The sequence below is a fragment of the Perna viridis genome, chromosome 7 (assembly GCF_037379345.1).
Source record: "Perna viridis isolate PV_CMFRI_1.1 ecotype Kerala chromosome 7, ASM3737934v1, whole genome shotgun sequence".
Taxonomy (NCBI): domain Eukaryota; kingdom Metazoa; phylum Mollusca; class Bivalvia; order Mytilida; family Mytilidae; genus Perna; species Perna viridis.
Window position 1 is genome coordinate 33497946 of NC_142451.1, and position 17918 is coordinate 33515863.

The following is a 17918-nucleotide window of genomic DNA, read 5'->3' on the forward strand; positions in this document are numbered from 1 at the left end:
CGCACCAAAGACAGAAGACATTGACATGGAATAAAAAATAATGCATATGAAAATGTGTATATGTTGGTTTGAACCGGCATGAGATCTTATTCGATGACTTTTTTTTTATTATGTTTATGTTTTATATATGAACTGCTTGGATAAAAAAAAATTATATAACAATTTCAATTTAGATGTGCAATATGGTATTTTGTTGAATAACAAACTATTATATAGTAACATAAGTGTATGTCCCAGGTGTATGTATTGAGCCTTATAATCACCTTAATAAAACAGAATAAGTTAACACCCAACAATTTGTTACTTAAATCTGTTTATTGTAGACCATCCGGAGTTTTTCTGTAATAATCTTATTCTCTACTATAAATTGCATCAGATCGTATATTAAGGTTTACAACTTTTTAAATAAAAATGTCCTCATGATTAGAACTGGACACATCTCCATATCAATAGTTTTTGATTTATATTCGACATCTAAATCTTAAAATTTAAGACGAAACAAAGAAAACGGTGGCAGGCAAGTCAATAAACAAGATTCGCCAAATGAAGACCTTACAAAAAATAAAATTGAATGACCAACACTACTCTATCAAAACAAAAAAAACTGGAAGGACTGACCAGGTGCGTCGAAAGAGTAAGCGTAAACACCATCTGTATGTGTTCATAATTATGTGTGGAGGAAAACTATGACGAATGGAGTATATTTGTCCTCATGGGCACACGATATCATCGACACTATGGGGGCGAAGAACTTTTGATGCGGGGCTTAAATCGTCAGGTAAAATAACAACTACCCTGTTCTGAAAGCTTATCTGTAAAAATATAGGAAATTTCAATACATACAAAACGATGTGATGGTTGCCGCCGTCGTCAGGTTATGCGAGTGAGCAGAAATAAATTAAGGTTAACTGCATTCATCTATAATTGGGTTCAAGATGCCTGTACTATAATGGGAGGGTATCTGATCACAAGAATTTTGACATTTGAGTAGAGAAATTTTATGAGATTTGAGTGAATTCTGGAACAATTAATGGGAAATGGAGATGTAAGTATAAGTCACTTGTGAGGGTGCTTATATAAATATACATATGCAACTATACGTAGGGTGTTTTTTTCACTGTTTAATGGGGTTGTTTTCCTGACATATTTCCCATTTCCACTTACTACTCCAATTACTTATCCGGTGGTGCGATTGAATTGTAGATACCCATATATCAATCATTCAAATGTGTAAAAGAATATAAAACCCTATGAAATATTTTACAGAAATACAGCGATAAGATATATACGTAAGGGTGGGATTTCAAGCTCGATGTTGCAGTCCAATTATTCAATAAATTGTTTTGGTCTTTTTCATAACGCCTTGTTCGATATATTGGTAAGTAGTAAGCATGGTCTTCTTTCAAATAAACATTTTATTTTGTATCATTTTCTCCCACCACGCCATTTTGAAGGGATATGATATCTTATGTATCGCCTACAATCGGATCTAGTTAATTTAATTTGTGTCCGTTTCATTTTTACATGATTTATTTTCTTTCATTTCTCAATTGTAATGCACTGATAAAATAGTTGTGTTTGGTGCAAAGTTTGTTAACATGTTGATGGAAATACAGTTATGTTGATCTTAGCATTTGAATTCTTTTATTGTGTAATTTGACATGAACAAGTTTCCCCCAATTGAATTTCACGCATTAGAACATACAGGAACAAAAATACTAAGACACGAGTTTCCCAACTTAGTTGAGTCTTCTCTATAACGTTACAAATGAACTGATAGTTTGTGTTTTATCGATCATTTTGAAATATCAGAACCATTCTTACGCATTTATCAAAAAGCTAAATCACTCGTGCTACAATTGAGCTATATTGGTTAGAATTATATCAATTACTGTCACGGTAACATATTCATTTATAAACAGAATAAAGTATTGCATTTACTTCAACAGCCATTGAGGTAATATTGATTTTTTTTCTTAATTGTATCAAATTATCTTTACCAGATATTATCTATGACTGCAAAGAACAACTCTTCTAGAAATCAGTATATACTTCTCACACCGCCAATAATTATATTAGTTTTACAAAGACTGTAGTGCTTATTTCATGTAAAACGAGTTATACTGTGACACAAAGACTTTGTAAAATTGTCTCATTTAAGTAAGTTTGTCATACTTTCTTTAATTCACTGGCATTATTTTCGTACATATTAACACTCGTAATTTAGATGTGGTACCGTAGCACCTAAAACACCTATTCGTATCATGGATGTTTAAAGCACAAGCTGCTGATTAAAGTGCCACAAGAATGTCGAGTGGTTGTTTTCACACACACACACACACAGACTTATAGCCACTCGGTAGTCTGCCCGCGCTTTAAATAGCAGCTTGTGCTTTAAACGTGCATTACTTAATTATCAAGCTTACAGCCCATTATACCCGGGTCGTTACCCTACAAATTTATTGTATAATTAAAATGTTTTGAGAATTATGTACATTTTGTATATAGTTTGTTGCTTAATTAAAAAGAAGTGCAGTAAAACCTGTGAACGAAGACTGGAGTATTACTTACTTAATACTTAATGATGATTCTTGAAACTGGATCCTTCCAATTCCACTACTTCAGGCTCTCCAGTATGTGACTGTATAATTTTATTCGGTTGCAGTTTACTTTTATACGCCTTTTCTTTATCTTTTCATTTAGCCTGGAGAATGACTGTAAAAGAAATTGTTATGAAAATACATACGTAATAAAAGTTCCAAATCACAGATAATTTTCAAAATTGCCTTAAAGTACTAGGGTTGCGTGTGATGATAGAACATATTAAGTCGCAAAAGGTATATACCAACCTATAAACTCAGTCTAAAATCATGCATTTATAAGTCAAATGCACTGTAATAAGTCTGAGCAGAGTGTGTATGCCATTTTTTAAAATCAAAACTATTAGTATCAAAGACACACAATAAAGGTAGATGTGTCCATTGTTCACACCAAGTAAGGAAAATTCTGGTGACACGCAAAGCAGAAGTTTGTGGTTTCCTTCTATTCGATTTATAGTCAGCCGGTACAAGATATCATTATAGTCGCCGGCTTGTACTATTGACTGATATAAATAGTTTTGCTGTTAAATATCAATGACGACTGAATTCTAGGTCAGCTGTTTACTGGCTTAGGTATGTAATGCACATGCGCAATGGGTATTCTTTTTTATTCCAGATAAAGTGTCAAGTAATGTATGCATTTCTCAGCGTATATTTAAAACGCCAAGAAATTACGGTTTTTGCTTTTATCTCATTTTAAGATCACAAGAATTAATAAAATTATAACCTTTGTTATCCCTTGGTAATTGAACAAAACAAACAAATTGGAGTTAAATCCAGTCAATAAGGCTGCAATTTGGCCGAGGTTACAACTGCATGTTGTAGTAGACTAGCTAATGCGCAATGTATCGTATTATAGTGAATTGTATTTCAACAAATTTACTTCATGCATGTAGCATCTTCTCTGTCATATTTCTCAAGATTCGAATGAATTGTACACTCGTGCGTTTCATGTTATTTGAATGTTCGGACGCAGTGTCTAGTAATGATTTGTTCATTTGTTCAGACATCAGAACGCCCACACAATAAACAAAACTAAATGAAAAGACTTCAGTTCTTATGTATACAGTGTATGTATAATTATTCCTTTTTATAGGCACGGTGTGCAAATTTTGAAATATATACATGTATATATACGCTGTAGGTCGGGCCAAATGTTTTATTTGAAAGCATGTACAAAACGTATAGAAATTGTAGAAAAATAATAACTTCCACTAAGGAATAATTAAATATGCGATTGGGCCAATAAATAACCATAACATGAGGTACTCTGATTTTTTTTAATCAAGATTTCATACTTTTTTTCTATTTTAGCGGAACCTACGCCCAGCACACCCGCCCTTGGGTACTTGCTTGGAACGAGTAAATAAATCATTGTATCTGAATACTTCAGTTATCCTGTGCTTAATATTAAATAGGTTTTGAATATAAGAATTCGGAGATAATAAGATCCAGGAAAACAAGTCAATCGTGCATGACACACGAACCAATCCACCTAATCTTAAAAGGTCTTACATGCACTCTATGACCACATCAAGCGACCCTTCTAAAATATAAAAGGTTTAATTGACGCTCCAAGTATTCTGTTTGACAAATTTTTTTTTTGTCTGAAAGTGATGTTCTCAATTTGAATAGCACGATGTTCAATATGATTTCACGGACATTCCGGTAAAGATTTTTAAATCCTTTGCCCCTGTATCTCACCAAGGACGGTGCCTTTTAAGTTAAAATTCCTGGTCTCATCCTCGGACTAGTCTCATTTAGAATGACGAATATCATTAAAAACTCATTTATTAACAGTTAGTTTTATTGGTAGAAATTTAATTAGGCAGAGGAAAACAAATGATGTTAAGACCAGACGAGTTCACTCACTTTGTGTTCACTGTAAACCTATTAAGGTTCGCTCGCCAAGTAATATTTAAAGAACCATTTAAAATCGGTTTTTAAGGTAAGATGTTTATAAAAAAAATTATTAATTAATTAAACGATTTTGGGATCTGTGAAAAATCAATCACAGAATGCGTGAAAGTCAATGGTTACTTCAAGTAGTGCTTTCTGGTCTTGGTGGCAAAACCGCGGGAACTAAGGAGCACTTCGGCTGTTCTAAAAGCGCATGCGTGATCACAACCTTCTTCATGGCGGCACAGAAAGAGACGATAGAGCAGGTCAGAAAGCAATACTTTCAAAACAGTTGTTAAACATAAAATAAGTGACTTTGGGTATTAGCTACTCTATAAACAATTTATTTCAGATGTCAATCTAAATATAGCACACTGTTTACACTTCTTTGTTGCGCAATCCATGATCGATTTGTTTACATCGCGTGGCTTTTCTGTGACTGTTGTCGAGTGTTGGTCTTGGCAGGAAGTAAACCATCTGATTGCACGAATGAATGACGACAAAGACAACCCTGAATTCTTAGTTCTAATGTAACTAATAGTTAAATAACATGTTCATATTAACATTTATTGGCTTAAGAGAACGGCTGTTGACATTTTACATGTTTTTCAGAGTGCCAATGGTCGCCAAAGCCATTGAACGAAAGATGGCGAAACAACCGGATGAAAGGTTGTTAAACTGAAATATTTCCTCTTTTGTCCAGGCTTATTTCCTTTAAGACAGTTGTTTAAGGTTTACAGTTAACCAATATATTGAATAATGTTTTGATTATTTAAAACTAATAGAAAAAGTAGAAAAGGGGGAGGCTTTGTATATTGATATTTTTTTTGTTTTACATGTATGTTTCTCTTACTGGAATAGTTACATTTTACAAGTAGCCCAATTGAAGTTTAAATCTACTTATTTGCTTTTGATGTACTAAAGTTCTTACTATATTTCCAGACTAAACTTAAGATAAACAATATGCATATATATTTACACTGTTATTGAATTATATATTAGAAGTAGACAGTGCTTTGAAAGTGTGTAATCCCCCTTTTTAATAGTTTCAAAAATAAAGTTTACCAGTTCGGTTTTGATTAACTTTTTTATTTAGTATGTTCAGTGTATGGTTGTATTCTAGTGTGTGTTGTGAAAATTGTGTCATACTCTTCATTTGGAACTGGTTAGTGTATTACTTTTAATCCTTTTCTAGCAATATTCTATATATATATATATATTTAAGGAGGCCTACACTCCTGTTCACCGGACAGTGGTGGAATATACTACATGTACTACAACGACAGCATTGGCTACCATGATGTAGCTTCAACATTTTATGGTAGAATTTGACTTCCTACTGGGATATGTGTGGGTTTTGGTACTTCTTGTAAACAATTTCTCTTTGAAACTTGAACATCTTAATAATTTAGTTCTAATGCTACTGATGAGAGATTACCCCAAGGAACGTGTGCAGCAAACCACAATTTTCAATATCTTATTCTGTAGTACATTGTGTATGTGAATGGTATTTTTGTATTGTGTAAAAATGTGATGAGGTAATTATGAAACATAAAGTCTAGCACATTTGTTACTACCTCGATCAGGTGGACTAAAAAACAGTTTTGTCTGATTTAGTATCATTTTTGTAAAATCTACTTCCTGATGAGAAAGAATTACAAGTATTACCATTTTGTTGATTAACTCCATGGTTCAGTGTAACAATGACTATTAAAAACAAAAAAGTATTGGGAAGGTTTCTTTTTGTATAAAGAGATTTTCTAATGTTGATGTTCAAATGGTAGATTGGTAAAAAGGATGTATATCACTGAATACAAACTATGCATACATTAGTTACTGAAACAAGAGTTGTAGCTTTTGTCGTTTATATTTAGTATTTTTTTTTTACAATTTACAAGCGGACTTCACAAAATAAATTCACTTCAATAACTACTGAATAGTGTTCCCTAAAGACAGGTTTGGCAGAGTGCATGCACCCTGCCAATTATGATAGCTTTTATAAGCATCCTGCCCCTTTCTGTCAATTTTTCCTATATACTAAATGTACATGTACTTTGAATTATAGAGGACGAAGCCATCATAACGGTATTTATTGCGAATTCATAGCTTGGAAGCACTGATACCCTGATTTCAGTCTGACAGGAGTCATGTCTTGGAGTTTCCTGTACAAAGTTTGCTACATGTATTTTCTTCACTAAGATGCATTTATTGTATGGTCTTCAATACAGGGCTCACACTACTGGGCGATTCGGGCGACTATGTCACTTACTTCGCCCTCAGACGACACCAAAAGTGAAGTGAAGTCACCCTATCGTTATCAGATATTGCCCATGATCGGGACTCTACTTCGTCTTATAGCGGTATTTTGACCAGAGTTATCTCTCTTTCGATAACAACTCAAACAAAAATGGCTAGAATATTTTTTCCTTTTACAGGTTACACCTGCCTCATATTACATTAATTGCATGTATTTACGTTGGTCGAAACTTAGAGAGGTATCAGGTTTGAATGTTGTGTCCATACATGTGCATTGTATTTGCCCTAACTGCTCAACAATTCCACCCACTCATTGCACTGCTCTTCTTGCGTCACCTGGTGTTAATTGTAAATTTTGTCCATTAATTTTGCATTGACATTGTCTTGTTAAAGAAATTAATGATTTTATTTTTGAGTTTTGATTTATCAAAATACCTTATGTCGCCGATTCGTGCCTAAAACTTCCCTACTATTTCAGTGTTCAAGGATTTTACAGAAATTGAGGTTTCCTCGGGAAAAATCCATATAAAATCAACTTTCCCACAGTCAATGACTGCTTTCCTAACGAAACAAACCATTACAGCATATGTAGTTTTCAACTTGCCACGGGAAAGTGTAACTAAGTACCTAACTTTCCCTGACCCAAATTTCACTTGCCCCAGGTAACAGGAAATAGGAATCCTAGAACACTGTATTTCAGAACACTACATGTACATAAGAATATTGTCCAAATGTAATTCCTTTTATATCATTCAACACATCCTGTAAATATGTTCATGGCAATTATTCATTTCGATAATATTCTAATATTTCTGCAATTAAAATTAAAATCTAGTCTTCAAATGAACTGAAGATTTGAGGGGCTCCTTTTTGGATGTTAAGTAATAAATTAGCATGTAGGGAATGAAATCATTGCAGTAATTTGCCAAGCAGCATTAGATACGCTAAGCAAGTTCCATTTAATACAATTTTCAGTCAAAATCTCCATCCTTCTATCAATAATTTATGATTTAATCGAAGACTGAAGTCTTCAAAGTCGCTAATTGTCAAATATTCTCTACCACTGATTTTGGGTTACTTTAAACATCCAAAATGACACAAATGTGATACGCTCTAAAATCAGGGACTGCTGACAGAATCTTGGTTCCCTTGATATGATAACTCTTTTGAAACTGTGATGACCCAAATGTTTTCAATTAAAACAACTGGTTAGCGGGAACCAGCTTTAACACTATATACATGTTTAGATATTTGGGGCCTGATAATGTACATTGTATATGACCTATATTGTCAATTGTAATGAGCCCCTTTGTTGAATCAGAAACTGGGTAATGTTCAAACTAACCAATCATTTCATGGAAACTTCCCCTTCTTGTACAAGCAAGAAACACATGTAGAAGACAAATGTATGATACTGAATAGGTACATTTTTATCTTGTATGAAGCTAGAACTATTGCGGTAAACATGGCAGGGATCTGCAGCATTATGTGGCGTATATAACTACATATTTATGCAAATCATATGCTAATATTAAGTACTGAAGTTACGAGTGCAAGAAGTTGCTGACAATATTAGCAACGTAAAAACTGGCAATGAATATTTATAATTGAGCCCTGCTAATGTCTATGACCTATATAAACTTGTAATGGGCCCCTGTGCTTGAATCGGAAACTGGGTTATGTTCAATTCTACATGTAACTGGTGAGTTCATGTAAACTTCCCATTCTCATACAAGCAAGAAACATGCGTAGAACACACTTGTATGATATTTAAGAGGTACATTTTTTATTTCTTGTGAAACTATGACGCTATGGCGGTAATCGTGGCACAGATCTGCAGCATGACATGAGTAGTAAAATATAATTTTGCAAATCATATGCGAATATAAAGTACTGAAATTACAAGTGCAAGAAGTCCCTAACAATTTTAGCGACTTAACAACAGGAACTGAAGAGCAGTTATTTTAACCAAGTAAAATTGGTAGGAAAAATCAAATTAATAAAAAGTGTCTAGTTTTGAAAGTCTTGATACATGTACTACATGTATGTTGATCAAGCAAATTATTTTCCTTAGCTGGAATGAGTTCCATTTGAGTATAATTACAGTTTAGGATAATAATCTGTTGAAATACTTTTGAACAACAAAATTTGTAAATGTGTTTGAAGTTAGATACTGTTTAACTCTCCATTAACAGTTCTAAATAATGTGGGATATGCAATTGTATGATTGTAGTTTAATTTTACATCTTTGAAATTTTGTTCATGGTACAAATTTCGCCAGAATCAAAAACCTCTGTTTTAACATCACTTTGATTAATTCAGAGTTGACTGTATTTAGAGTAATTGATCTTTGATTTTCATTTTTATATGTTTCAAAATTTATTTGTTTTGATGTCTTTTTTGTCCTATGTGCTGCCCATTATCAAAAACCCAAATATCGCAAAAATACTAAGCAGAATGTTTTGATACATGTCCTAATATAGTCCTGTCACACACACTGAATACAGCGCTATAAAAAAATCCTAGGGAGATCACTGTTAGAGGAACAGTTCCATAGATTAAGGACCATTATTACATGTACATGTATGGCAACTGGGCCATTTTTATGTCCAAGTTTCCTCCTGAAGATGTACATGTACATATAGATTAAATCAATCACTTCAAGTTGTTTATAATTAAATCCTACCAATTCTGATGGACTAGAACTTCTTTTTTGTTAACCTTTTGAGCCTGTTTTTGGGATTGAATTTTTTAGAATAGACAATTTTTAGTGATCTTCAGAACTTCAATGGACCATTCTTGAATCCAAATCACTCCCTCTAATCCCAATCACTGCAAAACTACATTTTTTTTCCTTTTTGTTATCTTTTCATTTGTTAGACAGACTCATTTACAATCAAGTTTATACTAGGTATACATGTACATACTTTTGAATTTTTGTGTGAAAAACTTATTACAAATTGGAACAATATTTTTTAAATATGATGACTTAATTGTTCCTTCCTGTGTAACACCACTGTTTATTTTTGTTTTTTTGTTTTGGAAACCTGAATAAGCTATAGACATATTTTTCCGTTTAAACACTTCAATTCAATGTTTTGGTGCAACTTCTGCATTAAAATAACCCCTTAACAATAAGAAATAAAATGGTTCAATTTCAAGAGTTCAGATGCTCACTGAGGAAATTAATTCATCCTATTTAATTAAGTAATCAAGGGAGCCAGGATTCTAGCGGAAAACAAAAGAATGTAATCCAGGGACAAAGACCCGACATGGAAAACAGACACACACAACAAATATTATAAAATAACCAAAAGATTACTCAGTATATTTTGTATCGAAAGTAAATGAGCAACTCTGACTCCACTTAACACAGAGCATGGAGTATAAATCTTTCCCAAAATGCGTAATTTCATATTTGTACATGTACATGTATACCCAATGTAGAAAACATGTGAGGAAAGATTTTTGCAATAGTGTATCAGCAGGTGTCATTTGATGATATCTACTCTCATGTAATCACCCCTCTATCACACACTGTCCGACAGTCTACTTAAATATACTACATGTAATTGCTGAAGACAAAAGAGTGCACCAAGTACCAAAAAATCTAGGAGTCTGTTATATACATTAACAGTCACACATGTACTTGTACACCTTCATGTCATTGCTGGTTAAGAGAAAGAATGAAGATGGTTTGCAACACAATTCATGAACAAGTGGACAATGATTGTCTGGCAACAACCATAATCCATAATCATTTGCAAATAGGAAAGGTTGCTAATGTAATCTGTTCAAGGGAAGAATGATTTACCTTCTGTATGGTCATTTTACATGAATAAAAGATAATATAAAATTATTGTCTGCTCTGCCTTTTTCTAGGATGGATAAAAATAGAGAAATCGAGTTTGTACCTTTGTGTAGCAGCTTCTTTGCCTATAATTATATAGATTTGTAAACAATCTAATTAAAATTATATCTTAATTGCTTCTTCTTTTTTCTGTGTCACAAGATTGGATTTGTAAACATTTTGTATGTTCATTTTATGTTTTAAATTTTTTAAAGAAGTAAGTACATATAAATTCAAATTCTTGATTTCCAAACATGAATGTAAACATAAGAGAAATGGCTGCTGTGTAAGATGAATTAATAGTCACAGCAACCAGAATTGGCTGAAGTTAAATTTGTTTTCACACATGTAAATAATCTGATGAATGTTGTTGAACTTTATTTTCATTTTCGATTCAATAGTCCCAAACTGTAAATTGTAATCAGTGAAGGCATGTTTTTCATACACGTAATGCCTTTAAAATTGATTACAAGTAGTGTTCATTGGGAAAAGTTTCTTTCTAAAGACATTAAAGAATGTTCCATGTTGGTTCATGTACCCTCAAAATGCATGTTCATTTTGAGGATGCTATATTTTGATTATATGCCTAAATGAATTATACCAATATAGATACAGCAGTCTGTATTTTTTTTCTGTGTATCTACATATTCTACATGTATGTACATAATTTAACTCAGTGTTTCTGTTGTTTGAGAGCCTCAAACTGTAGACATAGTGTGTGTATACACTTTTCTTGCTGTATTGATTTCAGATTAAATAACTTGGCTCTGTTCCAGAGCTCATAAGGCATGCTTCATAGTTCTATCCAATTGTTCAGCAGTCTGGCCAAACAGCAGATAGACCTTTAAAGATTACACTTATGAATCATTATGACCAGGATCTTACTTCATTTCAAAACTTGTATAGAGTGCTTTTTTTCCCTTCCTTAATTGCCGGCTACATCTTTAGTTTCCTTTAAATTAACATAAATAATACAGAGGGTTAGTATTGAAGTGACAATGTAATATTTAAAGTGACTCTTCATTTTTACAATCTTTGATTTAGGCCGCAAGCATGTGGGCATGTCTGCATATAATGGTGAGGCTTGTGGAATGTGTTCAAACTCTGGTGTTACAATGAATATTAAGCCAGGTATATGAAGAGTAATGTAACAAATTCAGATCTGCTATTTATGTCAAAAGGGTAATTAAACCTTAGTCTTGTTTTAAGCATTTGTGTCTTGTACACATTTTAATTGATACTGAACTTAAAGGTTACAGTGGCATGTACATGTTATTTTATTGTGTTGTTGTTTACCAAAAGAAACTCAAGATGCTTTGCTCAGGTAAGATTTTTGTAATGACACATGAGATAACAGAGATTGTCAGTTTTGTCCTTTTGCTTTTGACTAATCAGTTGTAACATCTGACATACACAGAGATTAGTTCCAGTGTATAAATGTACATGTACATGCTTTTTATCTCCTTCAGCTGTGGTTACTTTCAAGTTTTTTCTCTCACAATTCATAATTCTCTGTTTATGCTTGTGAAATAAGAAATATGTAATTTGAAGAAAAGAAGCAGTTTTCACATTGTGCACCCAATTCAAATTTTAAATTTTGCATTTATATGATTGTATAATTTGGTGATCTTCCTTTTTCACTCTTTCAGTTCTGATTGACTAAAGCTAATGTATGTTTCTTCTCCTGGCAATTAAACATTTAATTTGAAGAAACCTTTAGTCAGCTGTAATGTGTGTATTCAACCTTGTAGAGCTCTTTAGTTTAAGTAGGTCAGTATATAAATCTGCTTTCCTGAAGACTTCACAATATATCTCATGTATGACTGCAGTGTGGTTTTTGTAACCTCTTTTTATTATAGTTTTCTTGGTATTTTTTTTCAATAAGTGGTTTGCTTGGGTTATACACCTCCTGAAATCAAGTAATAAAAGTTCACCTTCAACTTGAAAGATTATATGTGTACAAAAATTTTACATTATACATTGTATATAATATATAAAAAAAAATTATACTTAACACAATATTGTTCATTGTTGTATAATAATCATTATCTCTTGAATTTTTCTGTTTAAGCAGCAAGTAGGAAGCTCACTCAAATTCTTGCCAATCCTGAATACAATTTTTCAATATCTTTACTATATGGCTATATTGATTTTTGCCAAAATTAGCCAGTCCTGCCAAAAAATAGCCAATCTTGGGCTGGCGGGCAGGCTACTATTTCTAACTCTGTTTAACAGCTACACTTTTATTTAAACACACAAGAAACAAAGTTCAAAACCAATAATGATGTTTTTGTTGATAGATTTAAAAATCAAACCTCCACTAGCAAAATGTATTTTCTGGTTTCTTAAAGGAACAATTCTTTTTTATATCCCATCATTATAACATTTGGTTTATTCTTGTAAATACTCTTATTGTGATAAATTGCATGTGCACTGCAGTGAATGGCACAGGACTTACTTATAGTACAAACAGTATTCTGTGTAAAGAATATTTTGTTACTCATTGTCCTGTGTGGAATCCAACTGATGTGTACTAAAATGCATATGTATGTATATTGGTGCTAGAATTTAGATGACTGGTTCAACTTTAAAAGGATTTCCTGATGTACTTCCAGCATAATTCGACTGGGAAATGTCCCTATTATAATGAAGTCTGAGGATAGTAATTCTTTTGGCATGATAATTAATGGTGAAATAGTTGAAAGACTTACAGGTCTGTACAAAAGGCATATATTCTTTCATTTGGGGTTTAAACCTAGAGTTGGTAAATTCTTGCATCAAACCAATAACCTTGAAAAATTCATTTAATAGTTTGTTAATATCATGGCTGAATAAGCAAGGGAGCAGTGTCTTTGGTTGCATTTGTAGTGTGGGGAGTCTATTTTCCATTCTACAAATGATGATAATGAAGACTGGGAGCTCTTGTTAACAACTTCAGTTTATACTGAAATAGGGAAGAATTGTTACATTAGAAGAAAGAGGAAATGTAGAGAATTTGACTTCACAGAATAGAACTAACATCTATGTTGAGTTCCATAGCCCAGACAATATCAAGTCTAACTTTAATATCAGTATGCTGCTACATTAATTCAGACACATGTATCACAATGTGTTTTCCTCAGTTTGCTTTATATATTTTCATAGCTGTAACACTGATTGAATGGTTTATTAACTATGCTGTCTGATTCATGGCTAATAGTCCTCAGAATGTTCACCTGTAATATTTGATCACAATCAACATGAACAGGTAAAAAAGACAGGTAACACATGTGTTGGCTCTGATATCTTAAGTTGTTTCTAGCCTATGCAAGGTTCTACATTTTCTAGTCATTTTGAGATAAGTTACGTTAATGTTTTATTTAATTTTAAAACAGGAAAGATGTATTGAGTGCTAGCTCCATGTTGTACTATGTGTACAGTACTGTTTTTCTGTTCTAAATGACAGGTTTTCTTTGTACAGTTAAAGGTAGTTTAATGTTCATTGGTTTATTGGTTCTCGTATATAGTGATTGTTGACATAGATATTATAAAGCAGAGTTAGACAACAGAACGTGATATATATCATGTAAAAGAATGTTGGTAGGAGGTACACATCAAGTCCTATACATTCTGCAAAGAAGAGGTGAAACAAAGGAGGGAAGGGGTCCATTTAGATGTTTATTATTTGTCATTGTTCTAATGTGAAAGATTTGATACATGTAAAATTATATTGTATTGATTTCAGTTCAGTTTTACATACATAAAGATAAATCTGCTGAGAATCTCTTTGCTTTTCTCTTTTATATACAGTAAATAACGATTTGTTTTCCATTATTTCATTTTTAGTCTTGCTTCATCAGAACATTAAGTCGCAATGTACATGTATGTGAATAATTAACTTAAAGGGTCAACAGTAAAATTTCTTCCTAATGAGCAGAATTCACTTTTTGATAAGGCTTCAATTTTACCATAGAAGTTTTTAAAGGAACGTAATGAAATATTTTACAAAGATAAAGATACTTCATTCATGTCATATGTATTCCATATTGCAATTTATGACAACTTAATAGCCAGTTGTTGAAAGTCACCCTATAGTTCACCATCACTAACATGTGTACACAGGTCTTTCCACAATACTGGTGTTTATATATTATGTATTCAGTGAAATTATGAATGTGTCACTAACATTACAGCAGCTGTTCTTTGATTATTATTTAAGGAATGCTACTTCAATGTTGATATTAGTGTCCTAGTACTTGGAAATGGAAGGAAATGTCCCATTAAATCTTCACTCAAAATATTTGTTCTTTTGGTTTTATTATTTGATGATTAAAATGATTATTTTTGTCATATCTTGTGCATGACAGTATAACAAACTGCAATACATCAGTGCTTAAAATGAATACTGTCATTTTGGCCCACAGGTTACATGATAATAACATGACATAAATTTAGAAACAAAATCCGGAATTTGATTTTTACTTTTTTCAAAATGGATTGTTGTAATAGAGCTAAGATTATTTAATATTTATATAATTGAAAATGCCAAACAATGGGTAATTACATGTACTGGTATGTCAGTTTCTTGCAATATGCTTTGACATGGTCTTTACATTCAGGTTTTAAACTGTGTTCAGTTTTTTCTCTTAAACACATTCTGAGAGTTGAAATATTTAAAGGTCTGGTTCTTAATCAAATGACAAAGAGCTTATCAGAAAATGTGTTGTATAAAATCAACTCTGGTTCATGCAGGCACGAGACCGCAATTAATTTTCAAGTGCATTTCAATATACACATTTGAGCAGATTAAAAAAATTCCACCGGCGCAAACTGAATAAAACTTCTCTGGCCTAAAGATATGTACAAACAGGATTTTATATATAAATTGTAGAAAATTTTACCATCATTTTCTGAAATTAATACATATAATTCGGAGATGGGGTAAACATGACAAATGAACTGAGTTAAAAGTCCTAAATTTTAACCTTCCACTGAACCAAATCACAACTTTTAGTCAGAATTGATTAATGAAAAAAAATCCCATGTAATTTTGACCTATATTCTACCAATTAGAGGCAAAACTTCAGCAAATAAGTTTCCAGTAAAAATATGAAAAAATGTGGAAGGTACCTACTATCAAATTATATTCGTATACAACGAAAACCAAGGGGAATTAATTGTGTTCTCGTACCTGCACTATCAGAGGAACTAGCATGTTTAAACACATCTGGTATAGGGTGTTGACCTTACTCCTGCTCCCAATACATGTATATCTTACTGCCAAAAAATTAATGACATTAATTTGTCTGGAAGATTTTATTCTTTAACAAATAATATTAATACAATTTAAGTATGGTATAATGTTTGTCAGAAAGTCATCCATTGTATCCCACTAGATGTATAATGTAATACATGTAATTGTGTTGACTTATACATGTACATCTGTAATTTCTGTAAACCACTTTCACAATTTGTCTTCAAGCCAGTTTAACATACGATAGTCAGTTATAAAGTCCAAACAAATAAGACCATTTTTTATTAACTATACAAATTGATAAAACTATACCTTAAATGTAACTTTATAGGTGTGGGTAATTTGGAAATTGGTATAGGAAATAGAGTTTTAAACTGTATTGAATCAACTACATGTATAAAAAAAATAAATCCTTATTAGACCAAAAGGTTCCATCATCATGCTATGTTAAACATATACTTAATCTGCACTTTGTCAACTTATGGTTAAAATTTTGATTGGTTGTTTTTGGACTGACAAATATTGTCAGATTAAAAACTGCAGGGTTCAGAAAAAAAAAATTTTAAGAACCTTCTTATTTGTTTCTAATATGGAATAATCAGAATTCATGTTTCTAAGGTTTCTTTTTTTTTGTTCTTTTTTTTCAGTGTTCTTTGTTTTATTTTACAGAATGCAAATCTAAAGGAAGCTATTGCCAAGACCGCCATGAAGGAAGGCTCTGATTGTGTGAATGGTGAAGTCAATGGAATAAAAAATGATATTTTAAAAAATGGATCAATTAGTGTTCAGGACAGTATTTTAAATTCTAAAAATAAATTAAATGATTCTGTGGAGATTACTAGTACTTCAGAAAATAAGTCACAAACAGATACTCATGTTGTAAATGGTAAAGTTGCTACACCTGACTCTTCAAGGGAAGGCACTCCAGTTTTACGCAATAACTCACTGACTAGTACTCCAGTGAATGATCCGAGGTGTGATACTCCAACTAATACTTCTAGCACAGACAAATTGGATGATAAAACAAAAGACACCACTTCAACTAAACCTGTCCCAAAAATGCCGAAGGCTCGAAAGTCTGCCTTGCCTATTTCAAAACAGTCACAAGATGTGGTTGCAAAAAATATGCCTCCGTCAAATTTAACTGTTAAACTTCCAGATTTTGATAGTCCTATTAAACTTAATTCAAGCATGTTGGAAGAATTAAGTAATTTGGGGAGAAGCAATAAATCCAAAACTCTTGGAGGACAACGAACAAGGGCTTCTATGGGAGGAACTTTAAATCCTCCCAAAATACCACGACAAAGAGCAGTTATTGGCAGTGCATTGGGTAAAAGTGCCAAACCTCCAAATAAAATGCCAAAATTGTTTCCCAGTGTTGAAACTGAAACATCAAACTCTGATAAATCTGAGATTGTGAAAGAGGAGCCAAACATAAGTGAAACTTCAGATACTTCTAAACCTGAAGGCACTAAATTGCTCAAAATTAAAACTCACAAAAGAAAAAAGAGAATGGGTACTTACAAATTACCTCTTGAGAAGAAGAAAAGTAAAGCTCTTAAGAAGAAAGAAAAAGCAGATGATGAGGAGGAAAAAGAACCAGAAATTTCAAAATGTTGTGGCAGTGATAGTGTTCTAACAGACAATGCAGACACCTCAATGGATCAAGGGAATTCACAGATTCTTATTCCAACTACACCTAAAAGTACTAAATCACCAGCTCAAAGAACTAAAAACACTCTTGGAAGTATAAGACAAGGAAGAACTCCACCTAGTGCAAAGACTCCTCCTAGTGCTAAAAAGTTACCTGAACATAAAGGCAAACCTATTACTGAGTATTTCTCTGTAAAGTCTCCAAATTCTAGTCAGGTAAGGCCATATATGTGCAGTTCATGAATTATAATTATAAGCATCACTAATAACATATTATTCAGATGAAGGATGTTGTGGCAGCTTAAGTGCATTTGTTACCCTATTTCTAAGTTTTACTTTCAGTTGGTATTTGAAAAAAAAGTAAACATTCAGTAACTAACAAATTTCATTTTTTAAATTTTACATGATTGTGAAGTAATTTTCTAAC

At 32.4% G+C, this 17918-nt stretch overlaps 1 protein-coding gene across 7 annotated transcripts in view; it reads left to right on the forward strand.

Annotated features, from left to right (window-relative positions):
* The first annotated feature begins 4723 nt into the window (after positions 1 to 4723).
* Positions 4724 to 17918, forward strand: part of LOC148612390 (histone-lysine N-methyltransferase EHMT2-like) — a 42782-nt gene continuing 29587 nt past the window's right edge. For 4 of the 7 annotated variants that reach the window (XM_088593767.1, XM_088593769.1, XM_088593774.1 and 1 more), the window contains exons 1-2: positions 4724 to 4765; positions 16508 to 17707. In XM_088593767.1, the coding sequence (XP_088449893.1) occupies positions 4736 to 4765; positions 16508 to 17707 (1230 nt within the window). In that variant the 5' untranslated portion in view covers positions 4724 to 4735. Of the gene's footprint in view, positions 4766 to 4911; positions 5030 to 5111; positions 5169 to 5724; positions 5821 to 16507; positions 17708 to 17918 lie in introns of those variants that run through there. The other 3 variants (XM_088593768.1, XM_088593772.1, XM_088593773.1) reach the window with 3 other exon arrangements.